The sequence below is a fragment of the Xenopus tropicalis genome, chromosome 6 (assembly GCF_000004195.4).
Source record: "Xenopus tropicalis strain Nigerian chromosome 6, UCB_Xtro_10.0, whole genome shotgun sequence".
Lineage (NCBI taxonomy): Eukaryota > Metazoa > Chordata > Amphibia > Anura > Pipidae > Xenopus > Xenopus tropicalis.
The window spans coordinates 65737394-65749847 of record NC_030682.2 but is presented as its reverse complement, the minus strand read 5'-3'; the positions used below and the strand labels follow the sequence as shown (position 1 = coordinate 65749847).

At 36.5% G+C, this 12454-nt stretch overlaps 1 protein-coding gene across 2 annotated transcripts in view; it reads right to left on the bottom strand.

The window, feature by feature from the left end:
- Positions 1-1562: 1562 nt before the first annotated feature.
- The window catches only part of LOC100486588, a 75927-nt gene continuing 65035 nt past the window's right edge, over positions 1563-12454 (bottom strand). For both annotated transcript variants that reach the window (XM_012965507.3, XM_031903762.1), the window contains 3 exons: positions 11615-11740; positions 6364-6687; positions 1563-2752 (listed from right to left, as the gene is read on the bottom strand). In XM_012965507.3, coding sequence (XP_012820961.2) covers positions 2667-2752; positions 6364-6687; positions 11615-11740 — 536 coding nt within the window. In that variant the 3' untranslated portion in view covers positions 1563-2666. The remainder of the gene's footprint in view (positions 2753-6363; positions 6688-11614; positions 11741-12454) is intronic.

Sequence of the window (12454 nt, the reverse complement as noted above, 5' to 3'; positions counted from 1 at the left end):
TTTGTAGTTTGGAAATAAAAGCCACAATTACCCCTTCTGGATTCCACATATGTACTTTCCAAAAATATATGGTTTCCTTGGGTGAACCTACTCTTAGAGGATTTTTTGGCCTTTAAATGCTGATTTCTGTGGGGGTGCTTTAAACTACAATTCATGCTTTAAATTAAAATTCATTCAGATTTCTGAATCAGATGTATTCCCACATATAAAATAAAACATTAAAAAATAAAAAATTATTTGGAGAACTTTGTATAAAGTACTTACGAAAAAAGTAGGAGAAAAAAAGCTTCAGCAGATTTACTGCAAACCATTTATTGTGGGTAGTGGTAACACAACATGTTTCGGGTCAATACCCTTTAACATTTGTGTGATATATATCCATATATTATGCAAAATAGCATTTCTTTTTTTTTTAGTATTTAGACCCTTTTATCTTGTTAGAGAAGTGGAATTACGCAATAATGTTGGAAAAATTAAAAAGCCCAGCTTGTCCTGAAAATGATGTATAGTTTTCCTAAGCAAACTAATATTGCAAGGTGCATGTAGATGTGGCACTTGGTTGATGGCAGATTTAATAAGATTGAAGACAGATTTAATAAGAGCTAAAGACAAATTCATTAAAAAGTGTCTGTAAAATGTCATCTAAAAGACAAAATCTAAAAAATGTCTATTTAAATGACAAAGTCACAAACATGGAGATGCTTTTTATGTACTATTTTTGTACTAGCTGGCGACACAGCTTGTGGTAAGAAACTGGGCCACACCATCCCTTACAAATGCTGTGACCATTCTGGAGGCACAACTTGTTAGGATCCTTGGAGGAGCACAAACAACTGTTATATAGGGGCACCAAATATATACATAAAAAGCTTCTCCATTGATAAAAGCAGCAGTAAGGGCATGGCAGACTGCACTTCAATTTTACCCTAGACCTCAACAACACTATTTAGGATACACACCACTATGGTGTAATTCTCATCTAAAACACCTAAATAATACTGATATAATGTTAGATGGCAAGTTGGTGCCTTTTCAAAACCTCAAACTAAAATTCACCCTCCCCAGTAAAATGCATCAGAAAGACTGCTATAGTTTATATAAACAAAGCTGTTGTGTAGCCACGGGGGTAGCAATTCAATAAAGTGCACAGGTTACATAGCAAATAAGAGAAAACCCTATTATATTCTTCTACAGAGCTTATCTGCTATGTAACCTGTGCCTTTTCTCCTTTTTTCCAACTTGAATTGCTGCTCCCATGGCTACACAGCAGCTTATTTATATAAACTATAGTAGTGTTTCTTTAGAAAACACACAATTTTTACCAGTGCAGGGCAGCAGTACTTAAATTACTTTAAAGCTATTTTATTTTTTGTTGTTACTGTTCCTTTACGTCCTTCTAATGCTGAACCTAACCTAAACTGGAATGCAATATCTGGGTAGCCCTCCTGATGGCTCTTAAACAAACAAGGCAATTTTCTGAACCCCAAGGCTAAATAACTCTGCTAACTTAGAATACCACTTATTACTGTGGACATTTATTAAGAATTAAGACACCATTGATGTTAAGTTGTATGTTATACTTTATTGTACAAACTGTAAAACCTGTACTACTAACATTTTATTTTGCATGTAACATGTATGTCACAGTTGCTCAAAAAAAACAAAGATGTACATTGCATTTTCTACCTGAGTTTATTTATTTATTGTTACTTTTTATAGCTTATTTTTGTATGCAGGTCCTCCCCTATTCAAACATCAATCTCTCATTTAAACCACATCCTGGTTACTAAGGTAATTTGGACCCTAGCAAACCAGATAGCTAACCAGATAGATAACCAAATTCAAAACTGAAGAGCTGCTGAACAATTAAAAACTATAAATAAAAAATGAAGACCAACTGCAAATTGTCTCACAATATTATTCTCTACATTATACTAAAGGTTAACTCAAAGGTGAACAACCTCTTTAAAGGAGAAGGAAAGGTAAAAACTAAGTAAGCTTTATCAGAAAGGTCTATATAAATACAGCCATAAGCACTCACAGAAAGAGAGTCCTCTATCAAAAGAAACAGGAGTTCTTGTCTCCTTTTTTGTAAGCATGTTCTTCAGGTGTCTGACTTCTTCTCTCTGAAAAATCCTTAATTCCTGTGGCCAGAGTCTGCTCAGCTCTCTCCTGCTCCTATTGGCAGTACACTTTCCTTCTCCTTTAAATGGCCTATTAACATCTTTTACGTTGAGCCACTGTGATGGCCTGTGTGCTCCCTCAGAGGTCACCTGATAGGAAATAATTCAGCTTCAAATGTAACAGTAATAAGTGTGAGTGTAGACAGAACTTTGTCTACTAATTGGTTCCCTTGGTTTGTTTGTGGCATTGTGAACCATATAATCCCAAGGGGTGGCCCTTGCTTAAAATGGCAAATTTTACAGTTAGAATTACACAGTGGCACATACCACAAGTATATTTTATTTGTATGAAGCAGGGTTTCATATATGAGCTGTTTATTGCAATGTACTTTTATAGAAACCTACATTGCTCAGGGATATAGTTTTCCTTTAACCTCAGAAAAAAATTTCAAACATTCATATGAAACAAGAGAACAGAATTTCATAAATCTATACAACTGGTCAATATATTAGAAGGTTTGAGAAACAAATCAGAATCTGTGATCAGCTCGACAGGCTTCTGGAAGGATGTGGTATTTTCAGTTTTCCTGTGTCTTTTAAATATTTTACCAGGCTTGGTACATGTATTCCTGTAAATTAAAACAACCCATGGTTAATAATACAAAACTGGTAATTACAATCACAAGAAGGCAAGGCGAGCACCTAATCACGAACAAAATATAGGTACAAACAATCCGGAACAGCACCTCTTATATTTTCAATTAAAATGTCTTTATTGCAAATTTTAGAGGCTTACAGCAACGTTTCAGGCCATGTGTGGCCTTTTATCAAGCTAATTGGCAGTTACACACATCCCTTTTTATACCCTTGTGCACCACCAAGTGGATACAACTTTATATATAATAGTGTAGCAAACAACGTCTCCAGATAAACATTTATGTGTTACATATTCACATCCTTAAGTGTTACTTAAAATGCAACATAGCAATAATCCATATCTTAAAATCTAAGTACCTGAATATCTTCCGTCTCTGTAATAAATCATTTGGGTACCCCCTGATCCGGAACTTGTTACACATTTCTTTTAGAGTAAAGAGGATAGTTACCTCTGAGAATAAGGTGGATGAGAGACTAAAAGAAATGTGTAACACATTTTGGACCAGGGGGTACCCAAATGATTTATTATAGAGACAGTTGGAAGATATTCAGGTAAAAGATAGGAGAGAGGATTCCAGAAACGACCAAAAAAGGTAGAAAATCATGTGACCTTTGTGACCCAATACAACACCCTAAGTAAACATATTGCCCAAATTCTGAAGAGACATTGGGTCCTGGTTAGAGACAATTTGCCACATCTAAAATAATTTGACAGACCCCCAGTTATCGCCTATAAAAACGGAAAGAGTGTGGGCAGTTATTTAGTAAAGTCTGATATGGGAATAAACAATGTACCTAAAGATAATATAAAAAGCAAACAGGGCACTTTTCCGTGTTATAACTGTAATTGCTGTTCGAATGTACAAGTGGGGGAGGTGCTTTATCACCCCAGAAAAGGTAATGCGATTAAGATACGCGGAAGATACTCATGCTGCTCAACGTATGTAGTGTATGTCATCAAATGCCCACGTGGGCTGGCATATGTTGGGCAGACAATGAGAGTGGTCTGCAAACGAATAAGGGAACACAAGTCAGCAATAAATACGGGTAAAACTGATCAGGCTGTTGCAGCCCATTTTATTGAATGTGGACATAGAGTGAATCAACTTAAATTTTAAATTGTTGAAACGGTTGAGTTAAAAAGGAGAGGAGGAAATAGGTTGAAGGAACTGCTGTACAGGGAGGCCTTCTGGATACGTAAACTAGAAACATTAAGTCTTCTTGGATTAAATAAAGAATATGATTTGAGACCTATATTCAGATAAACTTTCCTCCTCTCCTTTTTCTGATATAGCTCTATATGGTTTTTACATTTTTAAATGACTGAGATTTTAAGATATGGATTATTGCTACATTGCATTTTAAGTGACACTTAAGGATGTGAATATGTAACAATCACTTTATTGTAACACATAAATGTTTATTTGGAGACATTGTTGTTTGCTACACTATTATATATAAAGTTGTATCCACTAGGTGGTGCACAAGGGTATAAAAAGGAATGTGTGTAATTGCCAAGTAATTGCCAATTAGCTTGATAAAAGGCCACACATGGCCTGAAACGTTGTTGTATGCCCCTAAAATTTGCAATAAAGGCATTTTAATTGAAAATATAAGAGGTGCTGTTCCGGATTGTTTGTACCTGGATATGCCGATGGAAAGTGGCCATTGGGGAACCTGCACTGCTACAGACTAGAAACAAGGTGTTGTGCTGACTACTATCTCCAAAACATGAACAAAATATATACAATATACGTATATACATAAAGTATTTTTTTATTTAGAAAGTGCTAAGAGAACATGTACTGCTGTACAATTTCACAATATATAAAAATACAAACACTAAAATAAATATGTATACAGAGATTACGAGATGCAGTAGAAGGAAGCCCCTGCCGTCTAAAATCTAAAAATTACACACTGCATTTTAATTTGCCCGCTTACCTATAGAAAGATGTGTAATTACACTTTCAACAACCTTTTCTATTCATTGTAAATAAAGAGGACCTAAATGTATTTAAACTAGGATCAAGGATCCTAATTCTACTTGATTTAGAAAAAGGAATAAAACAACATCTGTAGCTTTTTTAAAGACCAAACCTATAATGCAGGTTTTAGCACTATACACATACAATAAACATCAATTTTAATCAGAGCTGTGGAGATGGGAGTTGGAAGCAATTTTAGGTACCTAGAGTTGAAGCTGGAGTCGGCAAAAACGAAAAAAAAAAAAATCATCTTACATTGTCCTAGTTTACAGATAATGGTCATAATAAATTACTTTGCTGTAAGAATAAAGCCCAATACATAGTTGTTTAGTTAGTATCCAGCTGAACAATTATAACCTTATTGTTTTAATTTTTTGTTTAGTTTAAAGAATGTTTGTAATTTCTTTACTAAATAAAAAGCCACAATGACATAGGCTTAATTATAGATTTAGACCCAAACATGAACAGGATCAACATAGAAAATACATTATTATATTAAAGGAACAGTAACACCAAAAACATTTAAATATTTTAAACTAATTTTAGTACTGTTGCCCTGCACTGGTAAAAGTTTTGTGTTTGCTTTAAAAAGACTTCTAGAGTTTATATAAACTACTGTGTAGCCACGTGACAGAGGTACAGGTCACATGGCAGATAACAAACAAACTCTGTATAATTAAATGGAAATCTACATAGCTTGTCTGTTATCTGCTATATAACCTGTGCGTTTTCTCCTTTCTTCAGTTTGAATAGCAACCCCCATGGCTACACAGCAGCTTTGTTTTGACCTTAGCCTTAGGTCAATTCAGTAACCCAAAAGTAACACAACTATTGCATAAGTTAATAGTTCCTCAAGAGCGGAGGGCTTCAAATTTATTTCAGGCCACCTCTCAGATCAAAGACTGGGCCAGTTAGTTACAGATGCAATATTTAGTCTTTTAAAAGAGAAGGAAAGGTAAAAATTACTCGGGCGTGCCAAATGTTAGGCATCCCCAGTCATAGTAATTGTTTACTTTTTACCCCGGGCTGGTGCTCATGTTAGGAGAAATCTGCACCAGCCTTGGATAGCTGTGAGAGCATGATTCTCTTCCTTCTTCTGTCTTTGTGTTGCTTGCACATGCGCAGTAGAGTGAAAATCCCAACGTTAACAAGGAAGTCGAATTTTCACCAAACTGCGCATGTGCCGGCCACGGGAAAGAATGAAGACAGGCTGAAGAGGATCACTCCTTTGCAGCTATCCCGGGCTGGTGCTTTTTTTTCTTAACAGGAGCACCGGCCTGGGGTAAAAGGTAAGCGATAACTATGACTGGGGGATGCCTAACATTTTTACTTTTCCTTCTCCTTTAAAATTTTCTCTAAGATTTTATGCTTGTTTAATCTGGGTACAGCCTTAATTCTTTGGGATATCCTAGCAAGCAGCCCCAAGAATCTCCCTTTAAAATTAACAACACATTTGAATAATTGGGTGCCGGGTAAAAGCAATAATTAAAAAATAAAATTCAGCATATATTATATTAAACGCTAAATAACTAAAAAATAATAATATATAATCTTTCTAGGGTTGTTACTGAATATCATGGAAACCTAAGCTTTACCTCTGAATGCTGGGTTTTTCGCAGCTATGGCATTCAATGTAGAAATAACATCAGAAACCTCCATATTTTTTATGGTTGCAAAAAATGTGGCTGTGGCTTCATTCTTGGGCATATTCAAACCTATTGGAAAACAATCTCTTGAAGAAAAATCTGGCAGCTTTTCTGGCTGCATTTCATGTGGAAATTGTGGTCTGTTTTGAAAGTGACCATCTCTGTTAGAAGGAGCCATTTGACTGGACCACTGGCTTTGTGGCATGGCTGATGACTGTGGTTCATTTACTGGTCGTGGGAGTCTCGGATACTGGATGAAACTGGATTCTCTACCTGTGGTAAATGCACAAGCACTAGTTAGACACTTGTATTTTACACCTTAATATAATTATATAATTGAGAGAATCTGTGCACCACACACTTAAAAAAGTAGAGGGACTTAGAGTTCTAGAACCCATCACTTCACAATGGAACAAGGTGAGGGAGGGGTTGAATGACTGAACCTAAGTGGTTAAAAAATAATTCCTAACAAGTCAGAGGCAGACAATCATGTTTTTTAATGTGTGGCATCATGTACACCTTTGTAGTTTATGCACCATTATGGATATTTTTTACACGCCAAACCAAATTAGCTAATTTTTAAAAAAATGGTTTTGTTCCCTTTAACAGTGTAAGTGTTCAACGTTTAAAAGTAATCTCTATAGTATCCATGATAGTTATATTTTTCTACCAGCCTGAGTTCAGCTGCTGAAGTCCTAACAACATCTTTTTAGGTCATCAGATGGCAGAGAATTAAAGAAAACTCATGCATAGTGCCCTAACCAATCTAAAGTAGCTCTGAAAACAAACAGAACAGACGGCCCTTTTAGGAAATGGGAGTTCTAAGACAAATGTGAGAATTTTGTTTTAATGGTGTTATCAGAATCAGAGGCCTGGCTAAAGCACTAAGCTCTCTAAGTAACCAGGGTGTATTTCATCTGGCCATGGTGCCTTGTTCACATCAGTTTTGTGTAAACCTTTACTCCATAATGCTGTGTCAACCACTAACTAGACTGAGCTGAGCCTTCTGTGCCACTATTGGGTTGCTCTTGAAACTTTGACTCCTTAGTTGTATAATATAATGAAAACAACTGATTAAGCCCTTTTGCATTTCCTGTATTCATTATAACCACATTATGTCTATGGTGTAATAAAGCCACACTCATCTCTTACCTACAGTAAAAAATTTAAGGGGGAATGATACTATGCCTTTAACCGTTTTACTGCCAACGGCGTATGGGATATGTCGTGGCAGAAAAAGGGTTTAACTGCCAACGACCTGTCTCATACGTCGTCGGCAGATAAAGGATTCTCTCTGCAGTGGCTGCAGAGAGTTTGTAGCGATGACAGCCCCCTGGGCAACAAGCCACGATCGCGTCGCAGGACCGGCTTACAAGCAGCAGACGCAATCGCATAACGTCTGCTGCTTGTTCCTGCTTCCTCCTTCCCCCCCAGTGCCAGCCCACTGACTTCCTGGTACTGGACTGCAGCATGGAGGACAGAGCAGTGATCTGATCTTCAGGACAGGTAAGGCCGAGTTTTTTTTTTGCACTTACACACACACACACACACACTTACATACATTTACACACACTTACAGCACACAATTTAGCAGTTTATATATTTTTTTTAATTTTTCACACTCATATACACACTTTCACACTGTCACATAACTTTTATTGTACACACATGTATACACGAACATTTTGTTTTGTTTTTTTTTTCATTTTACCACTTTGTTTTTAGTTTCTTTTCTTTTAGTTATTTCATTGATTTGCACAATTTTTGTGGTTTTATCGCATTTTTATCCCTGTATAAGTGTTCCTAATCTGTTTTTAGCATAGCTTTGCCATGTGTAATTTTGGTGTACAAAAATAACTTTACCTATTTTAAATTCATCAGAATGTGTACTTTCCAATATATGGTTTTCTGGGGGTCTCTGTATAGTTAGGGGGTGTTACGGCACATAATATGCTGACAGGGGGCTCTGTATGAAAAAGTTGATTTGGCAGGCGAGAAATCCATATGCGCTATTTTCATTTTGGGGTCAGTACATACCGCAGACTTTGGTATAGCTATGCATATTGGGCATCAAACTGTTCAGTGGACCTCTGGTGTTCCTATTAGGGGTGATTTGCCTTTGTATGCAAGAAATTGTGTGAGATAAATGCGGCAAACTGCAACATTTTAGGCGATTTTCTGAAATGTCATAAAAACCAATAATTTAGGAAAGCTTTGCAGATTGGTACTTTGGTGTAGAAAGGACTGTTTACCCTTGTTGGATTTGTCAGAATGTGTTCTTTCCAAAAATATATGGTTTTCTGGGGGTCTCTGTATAGTTAGGGGGTGTTACGGCACATAATATGCTGACAGGGGGCTCTGTATGAAAAAGTTGATTTGGCAGGCGAGAAATCCATATGCGCTATTTTCATTTTGGGGTCAGTACATACCGCAGACTTTGGTATAGCTATGCATATTGGGCATCAAACTGTTCAGTGGACCTCTGGTGTTCCTATTAGGGGTGATTTGCCTTTGTATGCAAGAAATTGTGTGAGATAAATGCGGCAAACTGCAACATTTTAGGCGATTTTCTGAAATGTCATAAAAACCAATAATTTAGGAAAGCTTTGCAGATTGGTACTTTGGTGTAGAAAGGACTGTTTACCCTTGTTGGATTTGTCAGAATGTGTTCTTTCCAAAAATATATGGTTTTCTGGGGGTATCTGTATAGTTAGGGGGTGTTTCGGCACATAATATGCTGACAAGGGGCTCTGTATGCAAAAGCTGAGCTGGCAGGCAAGAAATCCTTATATGCTATTTTCATTTTGGGTTCAGTATATACCACAGACTTTGGTATATCTATGCATATTGGGCATCAAACTGTTCAGTAGACTTTAGGTGTTCCTATTTGGGGTGATTTGCCTTTGTATGCAAGAAATTGTGTGAGATAAATGCGGCAAACTGCAACATTTTTAGGCGATTTTCTGAAATGTCATAGAAACCAATAAATTTAGGAAAGATTTGCAGATTGGTACTTTGGTGTAGAAAGGACTCTTTACCCTTATTGGATTTGTCAAAATGTGTACTTTCCAAGACTGTATGGTTTTTTGGGGGTCTCTTTATAGTTAGGGGGTGTTACGGCACATAATACGTTGACAGGGGGCTCTGTATGCAAAAGCTGAGTTGGCACGTGAGAAATCCCTATGCCCTTTTTCATTTTGGGGTCAGTATATACCACAGACTTTGGTTTATCTATGCATATTGGGCATCAAACTGTTCAGTAGACCTTAGGTGTTCCTATTTGGGGTGATTTGCCTTTATCTGATCTTTATCAAGAAATTGTGAGAGATAAATGTGGCAAATTGCAACATTTTTATACGATTTTCTGAAATGTCATAAAAATATGCAAATTTAGGAAAGCTTTATGGCTTGGTACTTTGGAGCAAAAAGAAAATGTTTATCCATTATAGATTCGGGGGGATGTGTACTTTCCAAAAATATATGGCTTTCTGGGGTGACTGTACTTTTTTGTAGCATTATCCCACATAAAGGATGTAAATGTGTTGATTTTGCAGGAGCTGAAAAGATAGATCATATGGGGGTATGTTCCCATTGGGGCCCCTACATGGCAAATATTTAGGTAAACCTATACATATTAGGCATCAAACTGTTCAGTGGACCCCTGGCGTTCAAATTTAGGGTGTTTTATCTTGGTACCTAACACTATGTGGGAGATAAGATGCTGCCAAGTGGAAGCTGTGAGGGGATTTTTGGAAATGTCATCAAAATTGCTAACTTTAGAAAAGCTTTGCGGCTTGGTACTTTGGAGTAGAAAGACACGGGTACCCATTTTAGAATTGGGGGAATGTGTACTTTCCAAAAATATATGACTTTCTGGGGTGAGCGTACTTTTTACTAGCTTTATCCCACATAAATGATGTAAATGTGTTGATTTTGCTGGAGCTGAAATAACAGAAATGATTGATCATATGGGGGTATGTTCACATTGGGGCCCCTACATGCCACATACGTAGGTAAACCTATACATATTGGGCATCAAACTGTTCAGTGGACCCCTGGCGTTCATATTTTGGGTGTTTTATTTGGTTACTTTATGACCTGTAGGAGATATGATACTATAGACTGGAAGCTTTGAAGCAATTTTTTTAAAATTTCACAAATTTTGATAAAAACCAATAACTTTAGGAAAGCATTGCAACTTGATCGTTTGGAGTAGACAGACAGTTGTGCCTATTCTGGATTCCCCAGAATCTGTTCTTTCCAAAAATGTACAATTTTCTGGGATAAACCTTCTGTTAGTGGAATTTTTGTCCTTGAAATCTAAAGTATGCAGCTTTCTGAAGCAGTGCTTTGGAAATTTGGTAGTGTACTGCTGGGAGTTTTTGACCTATACAAGTGAGAAATCTCCATAAAACTATATATATTTGGTATTGGCACGTTCAGGAGACATGGGACTTTCCAAATCAGTTGTATATTCGTGCATAAAATAATTTTTGTTTCTAGTATGTGTGTTTATATTATGGAAAATTTTATTCTTTTTTCATTTTTAGACATTTAGAAGCCAATATCTTTTTACAAAATTGGAATTACACCAAAATTCTACCATATTTTGAAAGCTTAGGTTGTCCTGAAAAAAATGATATATATTTTTTTCCTGGGTAAACTAAAAGTCCCCCCGAGGAAAGGCCCCTAAAGTGAAACAATGCAAAATGTTCAAAAACTGTCTAGCAATACAAGTTCCGCTTTGACAAAAACGGCTGGCAGTGAAAGGGTTAGAAAAGCAGAGGCTACCGTTTTTTTTTTTACATTATGTTTAGTAGTTTCTGCCTACAAATTCAAGCCAAGAAAGGTGTTATAAACATATTTGTTGTTCATATCTTATAAAGGACTGCACACTATCATTTACAGTAAGTCTTTCACATGAATGCGGGCACAAAAGTCCCCTATATCTAGGTATGAGATTAGACAGTTGTAGTTATTAAACAACACCACAAATCTTTATTTGTGCTGCTATTAAAGTAGCAGCTCCCACTCACATTGCATGTATAATTTTGTGTGCAAAATATGCCTTTTAAAGCATAGTAAAAGGAAATGGGCACATATTAATTAGGCATTAACTGAGAATGTAATATGTTTCAGGATACTATCTTTACAATGCACACATAGGTTAATTTAATAAATAAAGATATGTCATATGTACCTTGAGATTGATCTGGTGCTGACCTACATGAAGATCTTGGTTCATTGCTTGGTACATTATTGCCAAACTTGAAATTAGGATACTGCACATTGGGATACCGCAGACCTTCACGAAGTCTTGAGGATTCTATAAAATAAAATCATATTTATAGTATATTAGGTAATCTATAGAACCACACATGTATTAACCCTTTGCATGGCAGGCATGTATTTCATAAGTGCTGGCAGACAAAGGCTCTAACTGCTAAGAACTTATACGAAGGACCCATCAGCGATGCTATTGGTCCTGCTGCAACAAAAAAATGGTAAGAGGCTTTTTTTGCACAATTAACTACACACAGTCACAAAACTTTTAGAAATCTACACACATGCATCAGGACCAAATCTCTTCATATTTGTCTAGTTTCAGACATATTAATGCAAAAAATTTTCTCAGATGAATTCTAACATTTTCCCTCTTATTTCCGAAAGCACTGCTAAGCTCGTTTTAACCATGGTGCAGCTGTAGGCAAGGCATATGTTGGAGCAGAGTATGAATTCTTTTTTAGTAAGTGTCTCAGGTTTGCAAAATTGTAATGCTAGTCAGGATTCAGGCAGAAACTCTTTTTGTAGTAATGTGCTTATATGTCAAAGTATTTCCTTCGACAGTGTGGAGTGTGACATTAGGAGGCAGGTCCCCATATGTATAGTTCATTTCCTTCATCTCTGCAGCCCCTGAAGCAGTTAGGATTGGAGCCAAACATTTTGGTCAGTTTGGATGGGGTCAGATACCAATCTTACAGCAGCTTGTAAGCACTTTTTTTTGATAATGGTGTTTATAGATGGTTTACTTATGTTTTCA